The 14,010-nt window shown below is 39.8% G+C and overlaps 1 protein-coding gene across 7 annotated transcripts in view; it reads right to left on the bottom strand.

The window, feature by feature from the left end:
• The window catches only part of SFMBT1 (Scm like with four mbt domains 1), a 133,282-nt gene that overhangs the window by 14,655 nt on the left and 104,617 nt on the right, over positions 1–14,010 (bottom strand). For all 7 annotated transcript variants that reach the window (XM_057705558.1, XM_057705557.1, XM_057705559.1 and 4 more), the window contains 8 exons: positions 12,386–12,468; positions 10,157–10,283; positions 8,990–9,103; positions 6,478–6,520; positions 4,115–4,179; positions 1,892–2,031; positions 1,049–1,158; positions 7–182 (listed from right to left, as the gene is read on the bottom strand). In XM_057705558.1, the coding sequence (XP_057561541.1) occupies positions 7–182; positions 1,049–1,158; positions 1,892–2,031; positions 4,115–4,179; positions 6,478–6,520; positions 8,990–9,103; positions 10,157–10,283; positions 12,386–12,468 (858 nt within the window). The remainder of the gene's footprint in view (positions 1–6; positions 183–1,048; positions 1,159–1,891; positions 2,032–4,114; positions 4,180–6,477; positions 6,521–8,989; positions 9,104–10,156; positions 10,284–12,385; positions 12,469–14,010) is intronic.

The raw sequence follows: 14,010 nt of genomic DNA, 5'->3' as shown, positions 1-14,010 counted from the left end.
ACTCACTATATTTAGTCTTTGTAAGTACAGAGCAGTTCTCAGAACACGTATCCAGAACCATCCGTGGACCAAAGAGATTAGGACAGCACTCCAGTTTGATACAGGTTTGCCGGCAGAATTCAGTCACTCGATCTGCTGTTTTGACTATCTCGACAGTAGCTCGATAACTCTTTCCTTTGTATCTGTCATTGGAAGACATCAGATACCAAGTTTATTGGGCTAGTGATTACACAGAAAAAAATCAAGTATATTAATAGACCTGAAAAATATTTTTGCTTCTTAGAATATTCTATGTTCCTTACAGTTTGAGGACTCTGAAAACAATGAGGAATTTATATTGTACTTAAATCAAATTTATAATCTAGTAAGCTATGACAACTAAAAGCTGACTTCTTTAAATTAGCAAAATAAGGTTCCTATTTTCTGTTCCTATGTTTAAGGTTTTCAGATCATAACTTCTATATTAACCACTAAAAAAAAGTGACTTTCATTAAATTTTTCTTGACCCTAGAGCAGTGGTCCACGAGTGTAGTCCATGGATCAGCATAACCTGCCAATTGTTACCCGTTCATCACAAGATCAGGTCAGAAGACAAGAGCAAATGTTTATAAACTTTCACAGTAACTTGCAAAAGTAATTTTATGGCTCTTAAATCTAGTAACAAAAAAGCTGTTCCTGCATTTTATGTCTTTTAAATTCCATATTTCTTTAGTAACTCACTTTTACCATAGTTCATAAAAGTATAATAAGATGGCAACTTAAAAAAAAAAAGGACTCGGGGGGGGGGAGTCAAGGAAGGGAGGGAATACGGGGATATGTGTAAAAAAACAGATGATTGAACTTGGTGTACCCCAAAAAAAATAAAAAAATTAAAAATTAAAAAAATTAAATTAAAAAACAAACAAACAAACAAACCTGGTCCTTTACCACAAATAGTTGACGAAGCACTGCCCAAGGGAACGTAAGTATCCTAATATTATCCATGGAAGAATCGATTCTGTGACCTGTTAAGCCTGATTAAGAATACAGGGCAGGGGAGCCTACTCACTTGGCCTTGAGGACTTCCCCACATCCATGCCACACAGAGTCTTTGTCCAGCTGCAGCTCCCGAAGGACACGACTGGGTTTATAGGCTGCATTGATCAGTAAAGTGAGGACCTGCACTCCATTTTTAAAGCAGAAATATGGGTTGGGAAGGAGAAAAGCAGACCATTAGAACCTTGCTATTCCCTAGAATGTCACCTACGCAATTAATTCCAGTCATATTAATTAAAAAACATTAACAAAATAATACTGAAGATATGACAGTTGACCAAAGTTGCAAATAAGACAGTAATGAGACTCTCTTAAATACTCTAAACATTATGGTCAGGAAGAAATAGGCACTTACACATTAAAAATTACACTAACATGTGCTTCCAAATCCTTTCCCGGTCATGGTACACATAGAAGCTCCTGCCTCCCTAAGGGCTGATAGGTTCAATAACCTCACATCTGTTACCCACAGTGCGGCACCCTGGCTGGGAAGCTCAAGTCCAGCAGACGTGTATGTAGCTCCATCATGGTCCCAGGTTAATGCCACGCAGCCTTTCAGGCTTAGACTACTCTCATGTCCACTCCTGCATGGTCCTCATGTGCTCTCTGAGAGAAGACTTTTCTACACTGACAGAGGTGAACCGGCCATGTGAAAAACTGCTTAGGTGAATGTGCCCTATGGAGCAAAAATAATTACGTGCCTAGTTCACTGTCATTAGAAATACATGAGAAAAGTGAGTCACTTTTGATAAAACCTAGAGTTGTCAAATCTATGGCACGCTTGCTGATCTCTGAAAAAGTCTACGAGACTGCTATGAAATCTCTTAAATCCTTTTACTCTAGGGAGGAACCTTACCTCTCTGAGGACCAAAACACAGTTCCCGGGTCCCACACATTGAGGCAGCTCAGCAATCCTTCCTTTGTTAAGATATGGCCCTGAGAAGCAACGGTGGTTGAAGTATATCTTTGGACAGCAATATTTTCCATTAATCACAACTGAGAAATGAAGAGAAACAAATATTCAGAACAGAATCATTTTCAGAACAGCTATGTTTCCAAAGCTGGATTACTGAAAAACCCCCCCAGCATATCCACCATTATATAAAGTCAGGACTTACCTATTTTGGAGCTTAACATACTGTCTGAGTGTGAAATACCTTACACTTATAACCAGTCTAATAGAGCTATCACTGTGCTGAGATTGACAACGTCCTGATTTACTGCAGATTAACTCCTGGTTAATGCAACATTGTTCCAGAGCCCCAGGCTTCTATCACTACAGGAAGTGGAGGATCTACTTTAAGAACTCATGATGACTCCTGAAGACCAACTATTCCACAATCAATTCTGGAATATTCCTAGACAGTGATGGTGAGTATTATCCAGAACTACAGTTTGTCCCCTTAAAATCAGCAAACTAATATGTTGGCAGCATTTGGTGACGTGGGAGCCCGCCCATCACTGGGATTCCTCAGAGGGATAAAAGCATTCTGTGACCACATCTCTAAATTCTTTAGGTATTATGGAGTATAACTAGGCCTACAGACCCTTTCTTCAACTTTTTTTCTGTATGAATACTGTGCTCCAATACAATGTTTTTTTAATCCCCTCATGTGAGTAGTTGGCAATTCAGCTACTAAATGTAAAAAAATTCAAAGATACTAAAACATCTTCCATTTTCATATAAAGCAGAGAAGCTCTTCCGATGGACACTACCCTGTTAATCCAAAGGAAACGAGTGTGTACACTGACCAGTGTTAACAGCACCCTGAAGTACATAGTGTTCACTCTCTAATTAAGAACCCAGTCTTAGCACAGTGGTCAGCATGCTAGCAGCCACTTCTCCATTTGAACTCTGCCACCCAGATCCCCTCCGGGGATGCTCCTTGCTGCTGGGAATGTTGGTAGTTTACAGCTCTCAGTTATGAGTCTATCCTGGAACATCCCTCAGTCCAGAACTGCCCCTCAGTAGGAGAGAGCTACTTTGCCCAAGGTTCCACTCTTTGTGAGGTGGGGAGGGAGGAGCAGCTCACTTCCAATAACTGACCAATGAGGGAGTACAAGGATGTGGCCACCACATCTCTACTAGGGACACTCAGTGGCTACACCAGTTCCCCAAAGCACTCCCCAATGAAACTCCTGCATGGAAATATCAGAGTCTCAGACTCTGTTTCCAAGGTAACTTGACATACGACAAAACCCAAAGCAAAAAGATTCCGACTATGGTCACATGAGATATTAATGTCTTAATTCTTTAGTTTTAGTAGGCATAAGAATGGTCAATAACATCAAAAATAAGGAGTCACACAGCCTTATCCTCTATGTATAAATGATGTTATGAAAAGGCAGTGGGTAGAAGAGACAAAAGTGCAGGTTTCGAACTTGAGAAAAATTTGAGTTCCATTTCTGACCCTTCTACTATAAGCTGTGTGACCTCTTTGCACTTTGGTTTCTTTTCTAGGTATTTACTAAATACCATCCAAATGCCTGATTTGTACTAAAACACACAGAGCCAAGATGCTAAGCATTATACAACCAGCAAAGAGAAGTCAAGAGTAGTTCCAAGGAGCCCTGGTCAAAAGGCCTGGGCCTCCAGCAAGGATCCTTGTCTCATTTATCAGGCATTACCTCTGGGACAATCTGTTTTTCAGTTTTGTTTTTTTTTAAATTGTAAAATATATATACAAAGTGTGTATATCATAAAAAGGTTTTAAAGAAGAATAAATATCTATCTCTCAACCACCCAGTTTAAAAAAGAGCATGATCTGGAAAGCCTAAGTTTCTTCATTTAAACTCAGGGATGATATACTGACCTCCAGAGCCTTTGACACTGACAAATGATCAGTAAATAATAGCTAAAATATTATAATGTCCATTTATAATGCACATAAATACCAGCCTGAAGATAATTATTAAAGTAAATATATCTTAGACAATTATAACTCTAAAATCACAATTAAGAGACCCCTCTATGAAGCTACATCCCATAAATCAAATGTATTGTTTAAGTTATTTCTAGATATAGTCCATTAAAAGAAGCTAAAGGTTGTCTTTTCCCTAAGATTGCATGCAGTTATACCTGAGTCTGTAGAGCTCAGCTCCTGATTCTTCAGACCCTCATGGACAGTCCTTGAGGATGGTATTCTGCATCAAGAAAACACAACAAAATAATGAGATAATCCTTAAGGTCAGTAAAATGCGAGGATTAGTTTCCTTCAAATCTAAGAAGAAAGCAGACATGGCAGACTGCAAAATCTGTTAACAAAAGGTGCTTCCTTGATCATACTTTTTTTAAAAACAGCAATTGTTTTAAAAACTATGGACATATTCTAAGGGGACAACAGTCTGTAGACAGTGCTGTGATACTGCATGTTCCAATGAACTTGCATTCATGTGAGCAACAAATTACAGAATTCCTTGTGGGATTCTTAAACCACAAGTAAACTACACATGTTCCCCAACTTACAGCTGTCCGACTTAACGATATTTCCACTTAATGATGATGCAAGAGTAATATGCATTCAGCAGAAACCATACTTTGAATTTTGATATCTTCCCTGGCTAGTGACATGTGGTATAATCCATGATCCTGGCCAGCAGCTCAGTCAAGCAGGAGATCACGGGATAAACAATCGATGCACTTATACAACCATTCTGTTTTCTGCTTTCAATACAGTAGTCAATAAATTACATGAGTATTCTTTGTGTTGGATGATTTTGCCCAACTGCAGGCTAATGTAAGTGCCCTGAGCACGTTTAAAATAGGCTAGGCTATCATGTTTGGTAGGTTAGGTGTGTTAAACGCATTTTCAAATTATGATATTTTTCAACTTAAGGTGGGTTTATTGGAACATAATCCCGCTGTAAGACCAGGAAGATCTGTACTCAGTTTTTAATAGATGAAGAACAGAAACATTTTTATATAGGGTCTGTTTCCTTCTTCTTTCAGTTTCAAAATTAAAGACAAATTATGTTATAAAAACATCAGAAATACATCATATGCAACAATCACTGAAAAAGGCTAATTTATCTTCTTAGAATACTTCCTGACTAAAACTTTGGATCAGTCTTGAGGACTAAGTCAAGGAAAAATCCAAAGCCAGTTTTTTATCGTTGCTTTCTTACTTCTCTACCTGGGTTAGAATTCTGTGGCCTTTCTCTCCACTTCAATTGTCAGTTTTGTTATTCACGTGGCCACAAAAGCAGCTATAAATTATACAGAATTTGCTACTGACTGAATTGTGTCTTCTTACGTTCTACGTTGAAGCCCTAATCCCCCCTCTTCCCACCCCCCGTGTGACTACGTTTGGACATAGGCCTTTTAAGCAGTAAATAAGGGTGGGGCTCTAACCCAATAGGATTGGTGGCCTTATAAGAAGAACAAGTAAGAAAAATCTCCCTTCCTCCTTGCTCCTGCCATGTGAGGACACAGTGTGAAGATGGCTATCTGCAAGCTAGGAAGAAAGCCTTGATCAGGAACCAAAACAAATCAGGCTGGTACCCTGATCTCAGACTTACAGACTCCAGAACTATGAGAAATACGTTTCTGTTGTTTAAGCCACCAGCCTCTGGTATTTTATTCTGTCAGCCGGAGCTAAGACAGAACTGAAAACCCATTTTTTAAAAACATACATGCACACAGAATCCCTTCTATTTTTATTTTTATTGTTTTTAAATACATGGTCTTTTGTGTTTGGCTTCTTTTGTTGATCATGCTTTTGGGTTTTTAAAAAATTATTTGTTTATGGTTTTTAAAAAATTTATTTATTTGTTTGTTTATTTATTTATTCATTCATGGCTGTGTTGGATCTTAGTTGTAGCAAGGGTTTCTCTCTAATTGTGGTGGTAGGCTCCAGAGCTCCTGGGCTCTCTAGTTGTGGCCTGCATACTCAGTAGTTGCGGTGCACAAGCTTAGCTGCCTTGTGGCATTTGGGATCTTAGTTCTCTGACCAGGGATCAAACCCAGGTCCCCTACATTGGAAGGGGGATTCTTAAGCACTGGGATAGGAAATCTCTTGTATTTTTAAGGCACCACTAACTCTTTGCTTCTCAAAAGTGAGTATGAGGGAATGCTACAAAGTGCTTTTGGGTTTTTTTAATATTTATTTGTTTACTTATTTGGCTATGCCAGGTCTTAGTTGCGGCATGTAGGTTCTTTAGTCAAGGCATGCAGGCTCTTAGAGGTGGCATGCGGGATCTAGTTCCCTGACCAGGGATTGAACCCGGGCCCCCTACATTGGGATCGTGGAGTCTTAACCAGTGGACCACTTTAGGAAATGCACATATTGTAAGGAGAAGTATATAAACTATCAAAAGCTAAATTAAAGGATTATGCTTCCACCTGAGAAAATAATATATGAGGAGATATACTCTCTGAAATAGCTATTTTTTTCTAGATACCTAACTTTCAAATGTCAACTATTCAAACATACTATTACTTACTGTTTTTCTGGTTGAACCACTGCAATTTTCCTCTGCTTGTATACTGTACAAAGAAAAAAATACATATAAATGTCAAGAAAAATAAAGAGATAGAGGAAAAGTTACATATGCATTAAGGTAATTTTAGCTTACAACTGACCCTTGAACAACATGGGTTTGAAATGCATGGGTCTGCATACATGTGGATTTTTTTCAGTAGTTAATATTACACGCAATCTGCAGTTGGTTGATTCCTCAGATGCAAAACTGCAGAGACAGAGGGCCGACTATGGGACTGCGCATTTGCAGATTTTGGTTTCCATGGCAGGTCCTAGAACCAATCCCCCGCATATACTGAGGGACGACTGGTTCACTGGTCTTTAGTATATTCATAGAGTTGGGCAATTATTACTATAGCCTATTTGAGAATATTTTTATCATTTCAAAAAGAAACTCAGTACCCCTTAGCAATCACCTCTCCACTTACCACCCCCGAGCCCTAGGCAACTACTAATCTACTTTTCCTCTCTCTAGATTTGCCTGTTCCTATAAATGGAATCATACAACATGTACTCTTTTGTGACTGGCTTCTTTTACTTAGCATAATGTTCTCAGAGTTCATCCGAGTTGTAGTGTGTATTGACACCTCATGCCTTTATACTTCTGAATACTATTCCATGTGCGGAGGTACCACATTTGTTTATCTATGCATTGGCTGATGGATATTTGGATTGGTTCCACCATGAACATTTGTGTACAAGTTTTTATGTGGATATATGTCTTCATTTCTCATGAGTATATAACGCTATATTTAACACTTCGAGGGACTGCCAGATTGTTTTCCAAAGCAGCTACACCATTTTATTTCCCCCCACAAAATATGCCTAGAACGACTCTCTCTCTGAGCCCGCCCATGTGCCTACCCACACGTATCCTGCTCCTTTTTTTCCTAATAAATACTTTACTTGTTTCACTACTTTCCATCTTTGTGGGAATTCTTTTCTGCAAAGCCGTAGGGCCAGGGCCTTGTCACTGACCACTGGTCTAGTGACTAGGATTCAGTGCCCTCACTGCCGCTGCCCGACCTCAATCACTGACCTGGAGCTGAAACCCCACTTCAAGCTGTTGCAGGCCAACGCCACCTGAGATCACTATCATGTTAAAGAAACTGTAGGTAATTTGTTTTTTCCTGTAAACCAAAAGCATGGTTGTTCTTTGTCTTCTATCTTTCAAAAAAAAAAATGCATAGAAGTTGGCTGTCCCAGGGAGGCTTAAAAACATTATTTTTGGTTTTTGTATAAAGACATATCAATACTCATAGTACTTACTAGTTAAAAAAACACAGAACTAGGTTTTAAATACAGGTGACCCTTGAACAATGCAGGGGTTGGGGTGCCAACCCCCAAGCAGTCAAAGATCCACGTATAACTTTACATTCCACCCTTTGTATGTGCAGTTCTGCATCGGCAGATTTAACTAACCAGGGGTCATGTAGTACTGTAGTACATATTTATTGGAAAAAAATCCACATATAAGTAGACCCACACAGTTCAAACCCATATTATTCAAGGGGTAACTGTACTTCTGTTTTTTTTGGGGGGGAGGATGGGTTTCATTGGGTCTTTGTTGCTGCGAACGGGCTTTCTCTAGTTACGGCGAGCGGGGGCTACTCTTCATTGTGGTGCATGGGCTTCTCATTGAGATGGCTTCTCTTGGTGCAGAGCAGAGGCTCTAGGTGAGCGGGCTTCAGTAGCTGCAGCACGTGGGCCTCAGTAGTTGTGGCTCGAGGGTCTAGAGCACAGGCTCAGTAGTCACAGGCTTAGTTGCTCCGCGACATGTGGGATCTTCCCAGACCAGGGATCGAACCCAGGTCCCCTTTATTGGCAGGCGGATTCTTAACCACTGCACCACCATGGAAGTCCTCAACTGTACTTTAAAGGAGCAAATTTTATGGTATATAAATATTTCTCAATAAAGCTGTTTTTAAAAGCAGGGGCGGGGTCACTCTAACATTAGGTTACACAACATAGTGACTCACGTTGTGCTCAGTCTCTCGCTCTCTCGCGTGCTGGCTCTGATGGGAGCCAGCTCCCCTGCTGTGAGCTTCCTCAGGAAATGGCCCACATGGCAAGCAGCTGAGGGAAGCCTCCAACTGACAGCCAGCAAGGAACTGAGGCCCTCAGTCCAACAGCCCATGAGGAAATGAATTCTTGCCCACAACCATCTGAGTAAACTTGGGAGCAGATTCTCCCCGAGCTGGGCCTTGAGATGGCAAAAGCCTTGCTGACACCCTGAATGCAGCCTCACCAGAGACTTGGATCCAGAGGTCCCAGCTAAGCTGTGTCAGATTCCTGACCCATGGAAAATGTGAGATAACAAATGTTTTGTTGCAATGAGTAATTTCCTAAACAGGAACGGATAAATAGGATATCATTTTATCTTTCTCTGAAATGTCCAGATTCATCCTACTGGGTAAGAGCCACACAACAAATTATTTAACAATCAATCCTTTGACCCAGAAATAGACAGCTACCTCGTGCTCGGCGAGGGGCGCTAAGGGGATGGCCGTTGGTTTCACACCAGCCCAGAGGAAATATATCCATGGATTCCACATTCACAATAAATTCAGGTATGGGTTTCTTAGAACCTGTTTAGAGTAAAAAAAAAATTTTTTAAGACCATCAAATAGCTTTCTTCATAAACTACTTCCTAGACAATGTTCTAGTAGATAATGTTCTACTGTTGCAATAATACAGACACAAAGTCTCTTAAGCAAGTTCCCTTTACACAGAAGTCATACTTTTTCATGTGTGACAAACATTAAGAAAAAAAGCAAACTGTCCCCCATGCATAACTCTATAAAGACCAAAACAGGTAGTGAATGTACAGGGTAACCCTTAGTTAGGTAACAGCAAATAAGCAACTAGTAATTTCATTGAGATGGCTGACAAATGTGGTAGTCAATTCCATGAAATAACTGGAAAATAAAAGGCAAAAGTTATAGTTCTACTCAATAAAAACATGAGTTCTGTTACTCAGGAACAAGCCAGAGGTAGATCAGTGAGCTCAAATCAGAAAGCAATGTAGTCAAGTTGCTCAGCAGGGGTTGCCTCAACATGCACATCCAATACTGTCTTTGATGACTATGTTAAAGGCCAATTCTGCAAAACCGGGAACAACAGTAAGTACTGACTCTGACTATTCAGCAGCGAATAAAAAAGAAACCCAGGCCCAATGCAGTTAGCTGTAGTGCTGAGTACTCACATACAACTTTCTGTCCACAGACCTGTCCCATCACTGAATATTACTTTTAGTATAATATATCTTTTCAATTTTACATAACTCTTCTGTATGTACATTCTACCAGTTGCGGGCAACCAAAATTTAACCTCTCAAATAAGCTAATGCTCATGTATTTTGGTCATGCCAAAATATATGCTATTTAACCTATATTTTCCCCTTTAAGAAAACAGAGGACCCTAAAAGTGAAGGTTTTTATTCATATTCCTTTCCTAAAATTTGAAGGTCAAGGACAGGAAGATGAATTTTTAGCTTAGAGTCTTATATTACAAATTAGACGTCTCTGAACAAGACCCCTATTTAGCTAATCAATTAAGTTTAATAAGTCACATTACAGGGATACACAGGAAGGCAACGAAGAGTGGTCAGAGGAAGGCTTCTCAGGAGTGCTGATGCTTACCCTCCAACTGGAGCCACAGGTAGGAGCCTCTCACTGCAGTAATGGTGGCAACACACACTTCCTCAGGGAGAAGAGGGTTCACTGCCTCAAGCTTCATGTTCTCCTTAAATTCATGCTCAGAAATTGACTAGAACATAAAGTAATCAAACACATACTCAGTATTAATGCGTGTGCTCATCTGAAAGACCTTTCCAAACAACAGTTAATCCTAGAGTAACTCCTCCATTCCATACCCCAGGATAACTGTCCCTTCCCCTCCTTACAGAAGATAAGAGTTATCCTCCAGAGGGTAAAACATCAGATCCCTGAGCAGGAGGACACAGGAAATACTGAAGGCACGCACGCTGTCCAGAACAGAGACTAGCATGTGGAATGCTGAGAGGCCCGACCCCTGGTTCTATTCTCCACACAAGGGACTGGGAGAGACTTACGGTAATGTAACAAGCACAAAAAGGAACACAGAAAGATATAGATTAGATTTCCTTAACAAATGGCCAGCCAGCTCCTACCCAACAAGGAAGTTCAAGGTTGATAAACCTCACCCACATGTTTAGAGCTTCCAATCAGCTTTTCCTTTTAGTCCCCCATTTCTTAAATATAAGCAAGCAAATTTCACCAAGGAATTACCAGATATCTAAAGATACGAAAGTTAGAGACCAAAACAGACAAAACAAGCAACTTGGAGAAAACAGATTATGCAAAAAGAAAAATCACAAAAGGCAGGGGTAATTAACATCCTCTGAAAGATAAGAAAAACTATCGCATCTTTAAAAAATGTTATTAAAAGTAAATAATTAGAGATCAGAAACAGTTTTTAAAAAGTAAAAATGTGATATCAAAAAGTCAAAACTCAAAATAAGGGCTGAAAGATAAAGTTTAGGAACTCTTCCAGCAAGCAAAGCAAAAAACAAAGAACAAAACAAAACAAAAAACCCACCCCACAAAAACCCTAAGAAGCTGGGGGGTGGGGGGGGGCAGAATTAGAGACCTTCCAGAGGGCCAACAAAATGAGAAATTCCAGAAGGAGAAAAGAGAGAGAAAAAGAAAGGAAGGAAATCAAAGAAGAGATTCAAGAGAACTTCCCAGCACAGAGAGGCACAAGTGATCAGTGAAGTTAGTAGAGTGAACATATTTTCAAACACAAAGTCTACTAAAATTTACATCTCTTGCATCCCATTTCAGGAAGCTACTGAGAGACAGGCTCCATCAAAACAAGGGAGTAAACCAAAAAAGAAGAGGCCTAAGTCCTAAGAAGAGGGAGAGGCAATTCCTTGGGTGACAGAGAAGAGCAGTTTCCAGAATTAAAACTACACGGCAAGCCAAGAGAGTAACCTGTCTAGGAAGAGGCTACTAAGAGGGGTGTCTCTAAAAAAAAAACATATTAGAAATGATAGATTTCCTGATGTGCAAATAGTTTTCAGAATCTACTGGAAGGTGTGGGAAAAAATAGTATTACAAACAGAGAAATTTAAGCTATGGAAAACAAGGCAATTAATAACTTGAGGACAAATGGAAGAAGAAAACAATCGTAAAATACTGCACGGCTAAACTGTGAATAATACCTAAACACCCATGATATTGTAAATACTCAAACTCAGACTTAACCGAGAACTGTACTATCACTCTAACAGGAAGAAGAGATAGGCAAGACAGAGGAGGAAAGTAAGGTAAAATAGCTAGATTACTCAGTCAGCATAATACAGAACCAAGAGACCCATCTAAAATTACCCCAAAAGATAGCAGCGTATTATAAATGAGGAAGTATAAGCATGAGAATAACAAACAGTGAGAAGACTAGGAAGTGAATACTTCTGGGAAGGGAAGCCATGGAAAGGGACAGAGCAGGAAACTGTTGTTTTATGTTCTAAGCTTTTTACTGCTCTTTGGCTTTATAAACCATAAATAAGTCTAACAATTTTCTCTCCTTAATATTTCAACAGTTTTTCATATTAATGGACCATCAAAACTAATCATAAACTAAAATTTTAAGTTCACATGACTTCAGCTAATAAGAAAAAATAAACTGATAAACAGTTAAAACTAATTAAATTAACAAATTAACTTCTGCAGTAAATGAAATTTTCCTTGGACCATTTTATTACAATCAATGAGAGGCATTTTAGGGTTGCATGAGAGAACTGGCTTCAGAGTAAACATCATTATAGCAAGGGAGGCATAGCAGCCCCCGGCAGCCCTGAAGCAGTGGCCCTGAGGGGACAGGATTCTCACCGGAGGGAAGCACCTCTGGGGAGCAGCTTCAGCACCACACTGTTTGAGGTAGTCGGCCCAATCAAAGTCCTGGCCTGGGTAGCCTAGGTAGGGACAAAAGAGCATTGATTCACATCTCAGGTGCCGGCCTGGCTTTACCACTCTGCCATGTGTCCATCCACAACTTCTAATTTTGCTAATTTGAGGACTTGATTATTTTAGAGAGGGGAAAAAACACCCTATTAAATCCAAAGTATTAATTTTATAAAATAGAGCAACTCTAGATAGATTTTTAAACTCACACTTTAAATTAGGCATTTCTTTGAGCAATATTTTATATGATTAGTTGTTGACAATTTACCGAAAGAATTTAAGACAGTTATGACTGAATTTGATTTGTGCTAATAAATCCAGTCTTACTATCATTCTATTATGACTTAGGCTCTAAACAACAAACAACCTACAGCACTGTTTAATCAGTGAAGACATTTTTCTTTCATAAAGCTATTTCCCTAAACATCTTAGCTACTACTAACATTCCCAGCACAGTTTTCAGATTCACATTCTACAGACTCTCAGTGCTCTTATAACCTGAATCATGAATCATTTCAGAAAAAAAAAAAAGCTGAGCTCAATTCCCCACTTAAGTCTACAAGGTTCTTGGCAGAAGCCTCTCTAATCTGACACCCTGATGGCTCTGTGTTAGGAGCTGGACTGAGCTCGGCAACCCCGCTGGGTTTGAGCTCTTCTCTGCTCCCCAGAGAGCTCAACATCCCACAGGCACAGAACAGGCTACTCAAGGCCACGCCAGCCTACAGCCAAACAGACCCTGCAGTCACCTCTTCTGACCACCTCAGACTGGCACCATCTTCTCTCTGCCTCCACCTCAATTCCTAACAGTAAATAATCTGCCGTTTTTAATTACATAATCCACTACTTTCCTTCTACTGATATTTACAAAGACAGCTGAATCGTCCATAACAATGCTGAGAGAGCCGATATCTTTAATAAAAATGTCTTTTCTTCTCATATAAAGGCAGCAGGCAGGATAAGGAACTCGGGATGTTCAGAGAATTCCTGCAAAGCAAGAACTTGCTCCTGTAGGTGTGTCCCTCCCACTGTCACCACCAGGCAGGCACTCCCACTGTCTATTCACTGATGAGGGAGAACCTGAGGAAGTTCTGTTACTGTTTCCCCCTATTTACTTACTGAAGGAACTGCTACTCTCACTTTTGTTTCCCTAGTGACAAGTCCAACGTCTGGCTCAAAGCAAACGTGCCACAAATGTTTGTTGGATGAATGAAGGCTGAACGGAAGACAAAGGTTCAGAGTCTGTGACTCTTATTCACAGAAAAGAGCACTTGCAGCCCAGTGTAGTCCCCATTTAGAGAGTGAAGCTATGTTTTACCAAGAGCTGACCAATAAAGTATACATACACTGCCAGTCAAATAATCTGATTTGCTGACATAAAAATCAGATAAACACCTTAGATTTCCAGATACTCTAAGTTAAAAATAGGTAAAATTTCAGCTCAAATAAGTCATATTTAGTAGCCTTGATTAAAGAGTCAAAGATTAAATTTTGCAAAGTTGCAAACATGAGGAAAATGAGCTGTTACTTTCCTACTTACAGCCTGAGTTCTACTC

Source organism: Hippopotamus amphibius, chromosome 13, assembly GCF_030028045.1.
Source record: "Hippopotamus amphibius kiboko isolate mHipAmp2 chromosome 13, mHipAmp2.hap2, whole genome shotgun sequence".
Lineage (NCBI taxonomy): Eukaryota > Metazoa > Chordata > Mammalia > Artiodactyla > Hippopotamidae > Hippopotamus > Hippopotamus amphibius.
Note: the sequence above shows the minus strand (reverse complement) of the source record. Positions and strands in the feature narration are given on the sequence as shown.